Here is a 17,017-nt window from a genome sequence, read left to right on the forward strand (position 1 = left end):
TGAGCGTCATCCGTTTATACAAGGAAACCGCAGTCTTGATGATGTCCAAATTTGGATACCTATAGACAGCTGTAGCACATCGGAACTTACAGTCAAGCTCGGCGCTTTTAATTTTCATACCCGGCACACTTGCGTAATGGTCGGCAAAATAAAGTAGAAAGCATTCTTTTTTTATCCATATGCACTTAAAATCGCGGCAGCTTACGGTACCTTGCGAACAACAATCAACAGATTTGCTACAAATATTCAGACTTGTTTGTGGCGCTAAGTGTACACCACTTAACCGATTTTGAATGTCTGAACCGAGAGACACCTAAACAAGCTTAAAACTGTGACTCCCGGTGAAATACTCGCACTGCACCACGGACGGTCGGCATAATGCATAAACGTTGCACGGCGTATCTTGAATGCTTGCTTGAACGAAGGACGCCGTAAAAATTTGGTGGCATCTTCCTGCGCGCGAGCTGCAGGTTCAAGTTGAAGTTTGTTAACATGTAGGCCGTATAATACTTACTGCTGCTGCGCCTGCCACAAATACGTCTGCTTACGTCATCGGGCTACATAGCAAATTTGTATTACGTTAAACACTGTGAGCCAATTTTACACCGGAACATACATATGCGTATTTTGAGAAAGTAATCCACATCGCGACGTGCATATCAGCAAGTGTTGCGATTTGTTGTTTGTGGATGCAAACAAGCGCTTGCTGTCCTATCCATAACTAAATTTGCTTGCGCTTAACGGTCAGTAGACTGCGCTTAGCGGCAAACATCGCCGGGATCTATGGAAATGTCTTTTCAATGCGGAAACTGAAGCGGCGCATGGGAAATATTGCATACACTGTTTTTCCGATATCCAGATTATGGATTAAATACATTTTTTGTCTGAAAAAAGTTCACACCGGTGCGCTGCGGAACTAGTACTGCGTGTATCTGGAAATCTGTGGCGGCAATCATGACGGATGCGTTGGCAACAAATCTGACGGCAACAACTATCAGCACAATTGCCGTACAAACAGGACGTACACGGATTGTGCTTGCTGTGCTGAAGGTAAACTCTTTTTCAAACTGGCATTGCTATCTGTAAACAAATTTACTGTCCGTGAAATCAAAGCCAGATCATGATCTATGAGAAAAATTACTATATATAGTTCTCATGGTTATACTAGTCATTAAAATGCATAAAACTGATAAACGTCTGCCGGTAATTATAACAGCAGAACTAGAATTTTAACTTTTATCATTTATAAAACCATGCAAGGACGTTTCTTTCAAACTGCAAATTTTCCATTGCTCGCTAGATTAATAAAGCCAGTAGTTATGTAAAGCAACTGTATAACATTTACCTACATATTTACGCTGTTATCAGTTCCTTCAAACCTATTCGGCTAGTTCAAACCTGGTGCATTCACAGGAAGAACCAAAAGAAAGTACTGTATTTTCATCCATACACTATTACGCAGTACATAAAAAACCGCCGATTTCAATGGTACCGCAATCGACTGGATTGAGAATAGTTTTTTCGCTGCTCTCCAATTCGAGAGTAGTGCTACTGGCACAATTTAGAAAAAAACTATCGACGTTAGTGCTCGACATTTTCTTCACCCTTGGCAAGTGTCCAACCATTAAGCAGGGCACTGCCGACAAGCAGCAACACCAAACTTACTCTACAGTAATTATGCCGTCTGGAAAACGGGAAGCATAAGCCCCAACGCAGAATTTTTGTTGTAAAAAATCTTTGTCATTAATTTTGCAAAAGTATTATTATAGACCACCTAGATATTAATCATATTGAGTCACCGCCACCATAGGCACATGATACCAAATCAATCTTATTTGCCCACTCTTTATATGTGCGTTATGACCAATACAAATTAATTGTCTTTCATAAATATTTACCGTCCAGCTTTGATAACTTCTGCTTTGTCGTAGTACGTGCTATCGGTAAGACCACAGTTTCTCAATATAGAAAAATTATTACGATAAAACACAAGTATATTAAAACTTAAATTCGTTTGATATGAGCAGCACAAGGATGAGTTACACCTGCGGGTTCAAGAAATGGAGCCGGGGATTGCCGACATTGGAAAATCGCTGGAGGAGGCAATATCTTTGGCCAAAGAGCATAACGAATGCTTGGCCAAACTTGCGGTACGTCTCATAGTAAACAAACCCAGCAAAGTTGATAATAAAGTTCACGATCAAGAGCATGGCAATATGTTTAGGGCAGTTTATAGCCAAAGCTTATATTAGCGTAGAAGCATGCAAAAGGTATTACGTACTCGTACTTCAAATTTAATTGGATAAGTCCTTTAATTAAGATTCGCAAATTATTATGAGTGTGCAAATTATTATGAGTGCAAATTATTAAGAGGTCATGAGTTAAAAAGATACTTCATTTTTTTAAAAATGATAATTTTCTTGCAAATGCTTATTCTTTTAGTTTAATTTTAACCAACTGTTTCGTTATGTTCGTAAAACTAATGACTAGGATATGTACAGTACAACACATTCCTCTTTGTCCAGCTGGACAAAGAGGAATGTGCAAGAAGCTGCATTTGCAAAATAATAGATACTGCAGTATCTATTATTTGCAAATGCAGCTTCTTGCTACTGTGAGGATATTTTCTCATTATGCATATTGATCACAGGGAACAAATAAGAACAAAATTAAAGCAACTTATCACTCTGACGACTGCACGCGCTTCTAATTAATTAATTGTAAGTTCTACAGACTTCTTTAAGTTAGTTCTTAAAAAGGTATCCATCCTGTTTGCGGGCAAAATCACTCGCTCACGGTTATAAAGATCCCTAAATAACCATCTGACTTCCATGTGCTCACATGTACCGACCCAGTTGGAGCCGTATGATTAATGTTTTCGATTGTAAATGTAAACAAAAGATGGCTGAAGAGCAGTATTATTTGAAAATTGTATATCCTATTGATATCGCTAGCACCCTGCAGTACAGAATTTTTTAAAATGGGCCCTTTTAGTCTGTTAGCAAGGCGTAGCTCAGTCACGGAATGGTAAAATAATTTAACATGATAAAGATGCCGATTATTTCAAGTGCAATACTGACCACTTCACCCAAAGGTTTGTGGATGCAACACCCTTTCCCTATTTCGTGCTTTATGTTTGAAAGAATGTTGCCCTTTCCGCAGATGCGTATACGTAATCAATTATTCCTGTGCTAGACATACCATTAAGTACTTATATGTGTGACTGCTGATCATGAGCGATACTTCTATCGCACTTATCATCAAACATTTCCGAATGGATTTTTATTTCTCAATAACTCATCTTTGCCAACCTTTTTATTGCCGTAAAACTATCACCTTTTCTACACGCAACTTTTCTTGACGCATCTGGTCAAAAGAAAATTTTATGCGCCCTCATGCAGTGTTGTGATCGCGGCTGGTTGTGGGCGAAGCGGGTTTTCTTTTCGGTTTTTGACGGTTGGCAGATGTATTACTGTATGTTAACATGCGCCGTTTAATTGTTTTCAGCCGATAATTTGTCAGTAGCCATGTGGTCAGCGTGTAATGCACCGTTTAAGTTTGTTGGATAAGGCGCGCGACATAATACAAATTTATGCAGACTGACAATAAAATCTTTTATTATAAAATTTTTTTTGCGACCAGGCTAAACAACCAAACGTGGAGGAATTGCTGGCTCAAGCGGATGACTTGATAATCACCCAACAACCCAAACGGGAAGTTTACGGCGCAATGGCCGATAGTCTGGGTCAGGCTTGGCGTGATTTGAATGATCTTCTGGAATATCGGAGACTTCTTTTAGAACGAGCTATTGCGTTCCACCAGAAGGTTGAAGAGGTATGATGGCGAATTAATCAAACACTGTTTATTATTTAATCAAAGGCCGATAATGGTTACATGGGAACAAACGTTCCCATGTAACCACTATTCCCACGTTCCCATGTACGTTCCCATTTCGTCACTAAATATGCAATGCTTCTCTTGTGTTGCCGGAACTGTCTTCTCACGTCCTATTTTTTAAACCAAAGTACTTACTGTAAACACCGCTACCATGGTTTTTTTAAAGGGTTTTCTTAAAGTTTCGTATTGCTTGCGTTGATTAGGAATTCTCAAGTCATTTCCGTTTTCTCAAACCTGGTTATCAGGACATAGCTGCAAAGTGCAGATGCATATGCCCGAGTAGTTTTTCGAAAATTATACCCAGCGAAACATTGTAATTAATCATGTATTTTATATCCTGATTTGTGAATGGATGGATGGCTACTGATTTTTCCATGTTGCACTTCGTGCAGTGAATCAATGTTTGCCTGCTTGATATAACTTAATTGAACGTACATATAGTACGCAAATACGAAAAATTAGTTGCAGAAGTTAACTTTGCGGTAGTGGTGACGTAAAATGCATTTCCTCAATGTTATTTCAGTCATAGTTGCAACATCCCAGGTAGGTAATACTCTGTATTATTACTTTCAGTGCAACCAAAAAATTACTGAAACTCAAAAAGAAATGGAGAAAGTTATGGATAGCTACACCGGTAGCGCAAAAGATTGGCTACAGGAAAACACGATGATTCGTAAAGGTGAGTAACGACTGTTAATGAATGTAGTACGACATACAGGTGTCATTTCGCCTTTTTCTTTTCTTTCTTTAAATAGCCGGCACTGTATAAACTGTACTTCGATGTCTTTTCGGTTTCTTTGTGCTTCAAGTTACTAACTGGCAAAGTAAATCATACCTTATAGTTTATAGAAAAGGTTGCGACAACGGTTAGCGCACATAGACGTTGACTATGTGAGTAATTAGGAAATAAAGGTTAATAAAATAAATAATAATGGTATGTATACCGTTGTTTCCGGTACTCGACGTTTAATATCAAATGCCAAACAGCATTTAAACAATTGTTAAGAATAATTTCGTCGCTCGAAGGACCAGCTGTTCGCAAAACGCGCGGTCCACCTATGTAGTAACACGCATATATCTATATAGTATACAGAGTACAGTACATACAATACACAGTTCACGTCTACTGTAAATGTTGCAGACATTTTGGAGTCGTCGATGCGGCTGCTTGGCGAAGCTCAAGCTCTGGTGGAGTTCATTAATGATTTACGGCGCATACCAGCCGCCGACTCGCGAGGTTACGACCATGCAACCACAGCTGCATGCCACATTGTAGAGGAATTGCTGGAAAAAGTACATGACCGGCGGAAACGATTGGAAGAACTGTGGCAGCGACGCCGGCAACAACTGTTATCGCACCAAAATTTCCTCTCATTACAGCAAAGCATGGAGAAATTACGGAAATTGTTTGAAATTCTCCTAGCGGCGGATAAAAAAAATTCACAACCATTGGAAGTAACCTTCCAGAATCCAAAACGATCTGGACAGCTCATCAACAACATGAAACCAGCGCCAAAGTAATGAAAATTTATTAACTGCGGAAATTGAATGTTTATACAAACTTTACATTTTGCAGGAATGTTCAAATCTTAAATTTTGCAGTTTAAATGAATGTGAATGTTTTAAATTTTGCAGGAAATTTACGATAGCTCGTTACAACTGCGCCGCCTTCACGCACAAATTTCGCCTTGTCCACCGGAAGTGGATCGGGAATTTCAGCAACTTGTTGATCAAATTGAAAAAACTTATCTGCGCATTGACCGGCGCCGCTTTGTGTTGAGCCTTACCGTGGAATTTTATGAAAAATACCAGAGCACTCTGACGATAATTTCCCAGACGGATCAAGCGTTGAACCAAATGGATACACAGAAGGAGCAAATTAAGCCGCAAGATTTGGTGGCACGGCAGAAGGAACTGTTGGACAGCGCGAAATTTGCTGCTGCTCCAGTTTTCCATGAGGGCCAAATGTTACTGGAGCGCGTAGAGACACTTGACGCCGGCGGAGTTGAGCACGCCCTACGTGATCTGCAAAACGCATTAAATGCTCTGACCGCGAAATGTGCCGCTTTGCAAAGTTCGCTGGCCAAGAGAGGCGAGGTCTTTCGGAAATTTACGGAAATTTATACTTCGTTGTATGAATGGACAGTTCACGTGGTCGAAGTTTTGCTCAAGGTAAAAGAATGGATTATGTATCATACAATACTCCTATGAAAGAAAAACGAAAAATTAATCCTTCTGGAAACGATTAATTCGTTTCAGAATCGTCGATGTCCTATATGCAGGCAGTAATGTAGCAAATAAACCAGTAGGGTACAATTTCTGTCATTCGCTAAAACATTAACTTAACTAACTGAACGTATCTTTGGAACGTAAGTATGGTTTCTCCATAAAAACATTGAAATGAAAATGGAAAAAAATTCTTTATTGTTCTTCAGCGCATGTTTAAAAGTTGAAAACTTTCTCCTGAGTAAAATGTAGTAAAAGATTCGAGAAAATTTTGGAGGGTGTTCATAAATTTTCATAATAACGGCAACGCCTACTGTACCGTACGGTAGGTAATTAGCCTAAAGTTAATTTTTGTACAATAATTAGCTCGTAATTGATGACACTCATATCACAGGTTTTTCTTAAATTTTGCTGTAACAGCCTCTCTCGAATTGATTTCAGGCTCATCGAATTTTACCTCCATCTTTAAATGGTGCAAAGGATTTTCTGGATCTGCATGAACAATTATACGACGAAATGAGGACACGTGATTCGGACTTTGAAGCGTTGATGACCCTGGTTGCTCAAATTACCAAACAGCCGGCTGGTCTTGATCCGGCTGAATTAAAGGAAGTCGCGGAGAAATCGGCCGAAATGAAAACCCGCTGGAGTGACCTAGAAAGCATGCTCAAATCCCGGCTGGATATCGTCTTGCCGTATGCAGAATTCCAGAAGGTGGCATCTCGGGTTTCCGCTGAAGTGGATGTCTTGCGCAGCATATCCAATTTGTACAATGAAGATCCGTCCTCGGAACTGCACGCCAGCAACTTCGAACACCGATTGACCATATTACACGATTTGATCAGCGCCTTACAACAAAAAGCCGGTGATTTCTTCACAACCACCCCCAAGGTTTGTTGTGACATATATTGAGCTACTGCAATGAGTCATGTGCAAAAAGAAGCTGATTTGTTTTGTCACGCAGGCTCCTGCGGCACAAGTCGACGTCAGTCAAGCGGCGGCAGCCGTCAATTCCACTCTGGAGCGGTTGCAGGAAGATTTGAAGAATTTCGCTAACATTACGAAAGCTTCGCAGAGTATGCGTCAGAAACGAACAGTTTGGCGGGAAATTGTGGAAGAAGTCCATCAGACCATAACTTGGATCATCAAAACGGAGCGGGAAGCCTTCCAGGGACTGCAGCTGGGATATCTCGGTGCAAACCAGGAGGAAACGGATCAACTCCGATCCAAATTATCGGCTTTCGAGCCGACGCTTAATGTATGTACATTAATTCTACTGCGTTTCTGCTGTGCAAAAAATTTATCAGTTCATTGGGTTATTAGGAGGTTCGTAGCAAGGTGGATCGATTGGTCCAGACAGCCAAAGCCCCGCCTGTCGATGCCGAAACGGCTTCGGAAAGGGACATGGTCGTTAATGACCTTACCAAAGCATACGAACGATTTGTCCAACGTATCGAAGAATACAAAGTTCTGCTCAAGATGGCCAGTGAATTTTATGGTCGTGTTAACGAGGTATTTGCCTTAACGATCTTTGCAGCCGCATGCTCGGCTGCTGTAGTTTTTCGGATGGTCCATGTAGAAAAACGAGATTTTGCCGTTTTGATTTCACAATCAGCTTACAATATGTACCGAGAAGTATTGTGCAGGATTAAATCGTTTTATGGTTTTCAGCTAGAAAAACTGATGTTTTCGTATGAGAATATGATCAACACTTCGCTGCCGGGTGGTGTGGAAGCCACAGAACAGTTCATCCACCGCCACAGCGAACAGCGTGAACATATTACGCGGGTATACGAAGACGTCGTCCACATGGGCGATGTCATAATCAACAGGATCCGGCAAAATTATCCACAGTCCATTGATCTGGACACCTTCCACAAAAGTGTCAAGGACAAACGCGCCACGTGGGATCGGATCTGGAATCAACAAAATCTCCTGTTGCAGAACCACCTTAACGTAATGAAACTGCGGAAAGACGGCGAAGAAGTAATAAAACAATGAATCGTATTACACTACCCAAAATCAAAAGTGTATCCGCACACTATAAAATGTTATTTTAGCTTCGCCAAAGAATCACTGATTTGACCGATCAACTTAATCGACGTAAAGAGGAAATGGGCGAAAGCTTGCAAGGAGCAAAAAGGATACAGGAAATTCAAACCAGTTTTACCCAAAGCGTTGAAGTACGGTAATAAATAATACCCCTTTTCAGCTGCCTTGATTTTATTACCATTTTAGACGATTTCGACACAAGTCAAAAATTATGTGTCGACTGTGACCACTTTCGTTTCTGCACCCCCGAGGCCGCTAAACAATTTCCCGATATCCGTCCAGCGAAAGACGAGGTGGAAAAATTGTGGTCTACATTCTACCGTGACGTGGGTGCCATGACAAAGAGGACAGAACTAGCCGTAAACTTCTACGAAAAACTCGAGGAGGTTCGTAAAACGAGAAATCATGGACCACGTTGGTGTTTTGGCGGCAAGAATTGTGAGTGGTGCTTTGTTGTCTTGTAGGCGGAGCAATGGTACAAAGAAGCCACTCAGGCACTTGTGACAATCGGGCGGAAGACAACCGAGTGCAAAGGTCCGGAAGACGCTAACAATGTTTTGAGTCAAATGGAACATTTTTTGGGTCCGGGGGAAAAGAGACAAGAAGAACGGGTCAAATCATTAATGGAAATTAGTCTGCAAGTTTTCGGTATGTGACTCGAGGTGTCGACGTAGAAGCAAGTTCAATTAACCGTTGTTATGAAAAATTAGCATCACAGCTGTTTAAATTTAAACAGGCCAAAAAGGTCCCAGTCGAGTGGAATATCTGATTAAGAAGAACCGCGATGTTATGGAGTCATTCTCAGTCATCAGTAATGAGCTCTTCAGTATAGCGGAGAATCTTCACTCAAAAACTGTAAAGTTAACACGATCGAAGTCGAACGAAGAACTCGAAGCCGGCCAGCCGCCGACAAAGACACAAAAACTGGACGAGCACACCATTCCCGTTGTACATGAGAAACCGGTAGCGGCTCCAGCTGTCCCCGTGGCTCAAAAAGCTCAGCTACAGCCGGCCAGATTTGAAGAGCAATTGCACCAGGTAGACGTGCCTGCTGGAAAACCAGCCGAATTTCGGTGCCGTGTGGTTGGCTTGCCGGTGCCGGTTGTCAGATGGTTCCGTGATGGGATGCCGATTTCCAATAATCCTGATTACCGAATCACCTTCGATTCACAAACCGGAGAATGTGCGCTAAAAATCGAGGAAACTTTCCCGGAGGATACGGGATTGTTTAGTTGTTCAGCGGAGAACTCCGGTGGTTTAGCGGTTTCCGAAGCGCGCCTGAATGTTCTGGACGAAGAAATGCCGACTGCTGAAATGACGCCCCCGGTGTTCTTAAAGACACCGCAGGATGCCACCGCCGTTGAGGGATCCGGTTTGCAGTTCGAATGTCAGGTGATCGGCAACCCTCGGCCGACCGTGACCTGGTACAAAAACGGTATAGCTATTGTGCCTGGAAAAACAAAGTTACGGGTCTTACCACCCAACGAAGAAGGAACCACACAACTGATTATCCCCGCAGCCAGTGTTGAAGATCAGGGCGTGTACGAATGTAAAGCTTTGAATCCACGAGGTGTTGCCACGTGCTCCATTACGTTTACGGCTCCTAGTAAGTTTGTATTTGTAGAAACAGCATGCTTTGTTTTTGCAAGCTCCGTTTTGTATCAAGCAGATTAAAATTTTTATGTTGGCTATTTTTATTTGTTTTAGCGGAAAGCGGCGAGCAGTCTCCTTTCTTTACCAAACTGCTGACTAATCAGATCGGTGAACTGGGCGAGCTGGTCAAGCTGGAATGTCACGTTAGCGGCGTGCCGGCTCCGGATATTGAATGGTTACAAAACGGCGCTGTGTTGCACGATAGCCGAAATCGTGTAATAAAATTCGACGGCAAAATCGCAACCTGTGTTATCTTTGAATATTCACCTCCGAATGCCGGGACGTATGTATGTAAAGCTAGAAATAAATTAGGCGAAGCAGTTACCACTTGCATTGTGGATGCTCAGCTCCCATCGACGCCGGTTGTTCCTCGTACACCGGAACATACCCCTGAAAGGGCAGACCTTCCGGAGGTCAAACCGGAGTTCCAAATGCCGCTTTTGGCGCAAACGGAAACGCAGCCCGGACAACAGGTGCGCTTAGAAGCAATAATCAAATCCCAACCGGAGGCAACTGTGACTTGGACGAAAAACAACAATGTCGTTATTGTTAATGCTAATACCACAGTGGGAAAGGAAGCCATCCCTTCTCAACCATTCACTCATCGGCATTTTATCCTGATAGACAAAGTCACAGCTTCAGATGTGGGCCCATATGCATGTGTGGCAAAGAATTCAGCTGGCGAATCACGATCTCACACTGTCGTTCTCTTGCCTCCGTCACCACCCCAAATTCCTGAAGCGGCGCCTCCTCCACCACAGAAGACCAGTCAGGTGACGCTGATACCGTCATTTCCGCAAATCCTTCCGGAAAGTCTGGAATTCAGCGAAGGGCAACTCATTAAACTGGAAACGACAGTAATCTCGCAGCCGGCGGCCGAGGTGCAGTGGTTCAAGAATGGAGTGCTACTTACTCCGAGTGCTCAGCTGGTGGTGGGCAGAGAAAAACTGCAACAAAATCCAGAAACTGACCGTCTTTTCATCGTTATCAACAGCCCGACGGTAGACGATCAAGGTGAATATGTTTGTTTGGCGCGGAATAGTGCTGGTGAAGCGAAAGCGCAGTGCACCGTGTCCGTGAAAGAGAAACCAAAAGGACCGGAAGTGCCACCGAAACCGTCCGTCCTCCCTTTCAAACCGGAATTCGCGCGGCCCCTACCAAACCATGTTGAGGTTTCTGACACTGAACCACTTCGACTTGAAGCAATAATCGAAGCGCAGCCGGAATCCGCCGTGCAGTGGTACCGAAACGGAAACGTTGTTGTGGCTGACGTGGACATTTCGCTAGGAAAGGAACCACTGAGCACTAATCCACAAGTCGACCGGCATTATCTGATAATATCCAATCCGCTACCAGTTCATTCTGGACAGTACGTGTGTGTGGCAAAAAATCCCGAGGGCGAAACAAAAACCACCTGCAACGTGAAAATCCACACAAAAGTACCGCCGCCAGTGCCGCCTAAACCGCCCAAGCCGGAATTTAGAAAAAACTTGCCACAAAACGTGGATGTCCAGCCGGGTAACCCTCTACGTCTGGAAGCAATCGTGTCCAGCGTAGGAGAGCCGCAAGTGCAATGGAGAAAAAATGGTAATGTGGTCCTGGCCAGTGTCGATATTTTGATGGGAGAAGAGCCAGCCAAAGTCAGCACTTTTCATCATGATTTGACCCAGCCGAAAGAGAGCCGCTGCTTTCTGGAAATCAAGAACCCCAAACCGGAACATTCGGGAGAATATGTATGCACGGCCAAGAATGACGAGGGGGAGACCACGACAAGATGCGTTGTGGTGGTCAACGAAGCCGATGTAGCTTCCGTAGCACGGACGGAGACGCACGTTAAACCCGCTCCACCAACTCTTCCTAAACCACTCCACGACGCTACTGTAACGGAAACTACTGTCCAGAACATGCCACCCGGCGATGAGGGCTACTATAAAAATACAACTGTTACGAGAATCGAGGAGACCAACGTTGTTCGATACGAAGGTGCGCCGCCCGATATGGAAGCTCCGAGGTTCACTGAGTTGTCGGTTGACCATACGGTAGAAGAAGGTCATTCTCTGCAACTAAAATGCAGCGTATCAGGTGGGTCTTGATCTTGAGAATTTTCAGTAGTGCGTGAAAAATTCTGTTATTTTTGTGCGAACACGACCAACACTGTCTGCAGGAACTACACCCTTGGAAATTAAATGGTTCAAAGACGATGTTGAAATTCCCAAGCATGCGGATTATCTGACTCGATATAATCAAGCTACCGGCGAATGCGTATTGGAGATTCCGGAGGTTTTTGCAGAAGATGCCGGTGTTTTTATGATCCAGGCGGTTAACCAGGCCGGTATCGGAAAGTGCTACTGCAATCTTAAGGTACTAGGAAAGTGCACTCGCTTTTTGCGGGCACTGCAAGACCGAAGCGTAGCAGGACTATGTACAGAGTGATTGGCACCCCTTTTTCTGTAGGCAATCCTCCTCGATTACTTAGTGCTCTAATCCCGGTTGGTAGAATTTGTAGTACAGTGACAAGTGAAATCTCGGCCTCTGGCCCCCGGTACGCATTTACGTAAAATTTTGCAGATAAGTGAATGTTTCGAATACATGTTTTGAAATTACAAAAAATCTTAATTTCTTCAGCTCTTGTGGAATAATTTATGCCGGTTCATGCAGAGCTATGGGAGGTCACCACCACCACAATATGTACATATGCAAAGTAGTCAATGGTAGAATTATCTGCTGAATACGGTGTAATGCCCTCATGGACGCTTTTGTAGCGTTCTATTGCCATTTTTACCTAAAGGGAAAAGCAATCAGTAATCTTTTGATCATATCGGCGAGATGACCACCGACCAATGCATACGGTTAACGTGTATATTTGCGCATCCGGGCTGCAAACATCACCATGCATATTTGCCTTTCGCGGTGCCGCGTTGGTGACCGACCCACAGACACCATGAATTACATTTGGCTTGAGTATTAAGTACAAGATCTATACTACGCGCGGCGCCCCATAGTTTTGAGATCTCTATAACCATAAAACTTCTGGAAAAACGGACAACGCCATTAGATCCGGGATAGTTCAGAAGTGGCCGGCATGTGTTTTTTTTTATGAAAATATTGAGCCGGCATCAAGACCAGATTGATCCAACCCATCTTAAAGGTCACCTTGAAACTTAGAAATATTTGCCTAGATACAATACAAAATACCAATTGACATAATTATCACACTAATTCAACCGAAAAATAAATAAATTATTGTACTTATTCAAACACTCGCGTTATTCAAATATTGCTGCCGGTGTTGCCGAGCTCGAAACACGTTTAAAATCAACCGATATAAAATGTAAAAATATCAAATATAAAATCAATACGAAAAATCACTGGACGAGTGAGTGATCGAAACACTATCACCGACCACTGAGCGGAATCTCTAGATGAGTGGGTGACCGAGCTACCACCACTGACCAGTAAGAAAAATCACTAGACAAGTGAGTGACCGAAACACCATTACTGCCCACTGAGCGAAATTTCTAGGTGAGTGAGTCATCGAGCGGGCTTTGCTCTTGCTCACCTAACGGGCTGTGCACTGGACAGTAGTTGTAGCAGGGTCACATCCTCACCTAGCGATTTTTCTCCTTACCTAGCGATATTTCTTACTGGACAGGTTGAGCTCGGTCAGTCACTCACCTAGTGATTGAGTGCGTCAAAAAATCGCTAATTGAGTAAGTGACCGAGCTACCACCACTGTCCAGTGCCCAGAACCCGTTAGGTGAAAGAGTACCGAGATACCACTACTGTCCAGTGCACAAACTCCGTTAAGTGATCTAGTGACCGAGCTACCACTACTGTCCAGTGCATAGATCCCGTTAGGAAGATGGCTGACCGAGCTACCAATACTGCCCAGCACACAGAGCCCGTTAGGTTAACGCGTGACCGAGCTAACACTACTGTCCAGTGCACGAACTCCGTTAAGTGATCTAGTGACCGAGCTACCACTACTGTCTAGTGCATAGATCCCGTTAGGTAGATGGGTGACCGAGCTACCAATACTGTCCAATGCATAGATCTCGTTAGGTAGATGGGTGACCGAGCTGCCGATACTGTCCAGTGCATAGATCCCGTTAGGTAGATGGGTGACCGAGCTACCAATACTGTCCAGTGCATAGATCCCGTTAGGTAGATGGGTGACCGAGCTACCAATATTGTCCAGTGCACAGAGCACGTTAGGTGAACGCGTGACCAAGGCTCAAGCTAACACTACTGTCTAGTGCATAGATCCCGTTAGGTAGATGGGTGACCGAGCTACCAGTACTGTCCAATGCATAGATCCCGTTAGGTAGATGGGTGACCAAGCCAATACTGTCCAGTGCACAGAGTCCGTTAGGTGAACGCGTGCCCGAGCTACCACTACTGTCCAGTGCACGAACTCCGTTAAGTGATCTAGTGACCGAGCTACCACTATTGTCTAGTGCATAGATCCCGTTAGGTAGATGGGTGACCGAGCTACCAATGCTGTCCAATGCATAGATCTCGTTGGGTAGATGGGTGACCGAGCTGCCGATACTGTCCAGGGCATAGATCCCGTTAGGTAGATGGATGACCGAGCTACCAATACTGTCCAGTGCAATGAGCCCGTTAGGTAGATGGGTGACCGAGCTACCAATACTGTCCAGTGCAATGAGCCCGTTAGGTGAACGCGGGACCGAGCTACCACTACTGTCCAGTGCACGAACTCCGTTAAGTGATCTAATGAGCGAGCTAGCACTACTGTCCAGCGCATAAACTCCGTTAAGTGATCTAATGACCGAGTTTACCAGTACTGTCCTTTGCATAGATCCCGTTAGGTAGGTGGGTGACCGAGCTACCAAAGCTATCCAGTGCACAGAGCCCGTTAGGTGAACGTATGACCAAACTGCAATATTACTGAGCAAAATAGAGCAGGGCCTGCTAAGTTCTTAATGGGTTACCTATCTAGCACCACTGTCCAGTCTTAGCGTCCTTTTAGTTTGTAATGTGATACTCTCGTGGGTGATTAGATTCGGATGGTTTTTCGCTAAGAAAATTTAACAAAAAATGATCTGTAAAGCCAAAGTAATTGCGTTCGACTGCACGAAACCAAAACATCCATTTTTTTATAAAATTGTTGTTATCGGGCTCTTCAGATTTATCCGTTCTAAGTTAACAATCCGTAAACCGGCCAAGGAGTTTAGAACCCAAGAAACGCGGAGGCGAAGCCGAGGCTGTTTCTTGTACTGTATATGGCCAGCGTGCATATGTGCATCAGGTAACAAATACCACCGCGCATATGTGCATTTGGTGGCGGTGACCGACGCACAGACACCATGAATTACATTTGGCTTGAGCATATACGGCCAGCGTGCATATGTGCATCAGGTAACAAATGCCACCGCGCATATGTGCATTTGGTGGCGGTGACCGACGCACAGACACCACGAATTACATTTGGCTTGAGTATATACGGCCAGCGTGCATATGTGCATCAGGTAACAAATGCAACCGCGCATATGTGCATTTGGTGGCGGTGACCGACGCACAGACACCATGAATTACATTTGGCTTGAGTATATACGGCCAGCGTGCTTATGTGCATCAGGTAACCAATGCCACCGCGCATATGTGGATTTGGTGGCGGTGACCAACGCACAGACACCACATTTTTCATTATCCTTGAACATAGAAGACCTTCGCTACGCTTCGGTCGATAAACTGATGTTTAAAAAAAATGGCACGTTAAGCTTGTGCGGACAACTTGAATACCCCCATAATAATATCCAACTCAGCGGCTGTGTTACCCATTTCCGATTAATAGGTGGCAGATTTGATAGCCCAGCCAAGTATGCCTGCAGCACCGCGAGTGGCGGAAAAGCCTGTTTTACCTCCGCCACAATTTCTGCAGTTGTTCCATGACACTGCGGTGGAAGAAGGAGGTCCCGTTCGACTAGAATGCACCATATCGGGTCCACAGTGCCACGTCCAGTGGCTAAAAGATGGTGTAGTGCTCAACAGCATTGAGTACGACATTCGTAATGTCGGTCAGAAACACAGTCTCACGATTCCGTACTCCAGACAACATGACAGCGGAAGATACGTCTGCCAAGCCGACAACAGCCAGGGCAAAGCTACTTGTTCCGCTCAGATAAACGTTAAACCAGTCGAAAAACAGCCAGAACCCCGTCCACCCCACTTTCCCCCGTTTGAAAAGACGTTTGTTCGGGAAACTCCTGAGATCAGTTTACCCCCTCCGGTGGAGGTGACCGATGTGGTGGAGGAGCGTGAAAAGGTCACCGAGACATATGCCCGGCCCTTTATGCCGCCTTCACCACCCCAAGTGATGCCCAAGCCGGTTACTGTACCGGTGACACCAAAGAAATGGGTGCCACCTTCACTAGAACAAGAAAAGACCTTTGCTCGAGTGGAGCAGGCGTTTAATTTAACCCCAACCGTACCAGACTACAGACCGGTACCTCTGGAGAAACCGCATGCGACACAGTTTACTACAATACCTCAAGAGCCAGTCCGCGAGCAGCCGGTGCGACCGATTATCTGGTCACCTCATGCAGCTCCGGCTAAAAACTTAACGGAATTCGTTCCTAGTGCTCCAGGTAAATAAAATAACAACTGGAAACCGATCCGTTGAAAATTACGATCTGTTACGATGACTTAAATTTACGAAACAGTTTATTTAAAGTACAGGCCGCAAACAACTCCGTAAATATGAAATTATAATTGCGTATTAGGGATAGGTATATCGGCATACTGTAGCTTCCCGTGAGCTCTGGAAAAATGCCAGGGTTATATACGTATGTATACAGAGTACATTCAAACCTACCCAGTACCATCTAAACTTAAATATAAACAACTTAGCTATGTTTGCAGTCATATTCAGTTTGTCATTGTTGTGCGCTAACGTTATTAAACTGAAAATATGACGGGTGTGTTATGCTATCGTCCCGCGTGTTGCGCTATTTTTTGAAAATACTGGGCAAGGTCAAATCAAAAATTTCGAGAACATCAATTATGCGATGTCTACCTAGTGGCTTATACGTTGACAACAAATCGACGGAATGCTACGGCTGCTGTGCACAATTACTGCAGTCTGCTACACGGATTGCACTTGTGAAAGATAACCATCTATTACGGCAGTGAGCGTTAAGGTGTAAAAAACCGCACAAGTATGCTC

The 17,017-nt window shown here is 44.0% G+C and overlaps 1 protein-coding gene across 1 annotated transcript in view; it reads left to right on the forward strand.

Annotated features, from left to right (window-relative positions):
* Nucleotides 1–429: 429 nt before the first annotated feature.
* Nucleotides 430–17,017, forward strand: part of LOC129588069 (titin-like) — a 35,835-nt gene continuing 19,247 nt past the window's right edge. The window contains 19 exon segments of the mRNA XM_055482105.1: nt 430–1,050; nt 2,028–2,150; nt 3,643–3,834; nt 4,471–4,576; nt 5,039–5,328; nt 5,331–5,414; nt 5,533–6,069; nt 6,565–7,014; nt 7,088–7,381; nt 7,447–7,635; nt 7,795–8,109; nt 8,184–8,306; nt 8,362–8,415; nt 8,418–8,561; nt 8,640–8,823; nt 8,912–9,781; nt 9,883–11,910; nt 11,993–12,189; nt 15,647–16,439. Coding sequence (XP_055338080.1) covers nt 955–1,050; nt 2,028–2,150; nt 3,643–3,834; nt 4,471–4,576; nt 5,039–5,328; nt 5,331–5,414; nt 5,533–6,069; nt 6,565–7,014; nt 7,088–7,381; nt 7,447–7,635; nt 7,795–8,109; nt 8,184–8,306; nt 8,362–8,415; nt 8,418–8,561; nt 8,640–8,823; nt 8,912–9,781; nt 9,883–11,910; nt 11,993–12,189; nt 15,647–16,439 — 7,069 coding nt within the window. The 5' untranslated portion in view covers nt 430–954.

This window comes from Paramacrobiotus metropolitanus, unplaced genomic scaffold (assembly GCF_019649055.1).
Source record: "Paramacrobiotus metropolitanus isolate TYO unplaced genomic scaffold, Prichtersi_v1.0 Parri_scaffold0000028, whole genome shotgun sequence".
Lineage (NCBI taxonomy): Eukaryota > Metazoa > Tardigrada > Eutardigrada > Parachela > Macrobiotidae > Paramacrobiotus > Paramacrobiotus metropolitanus.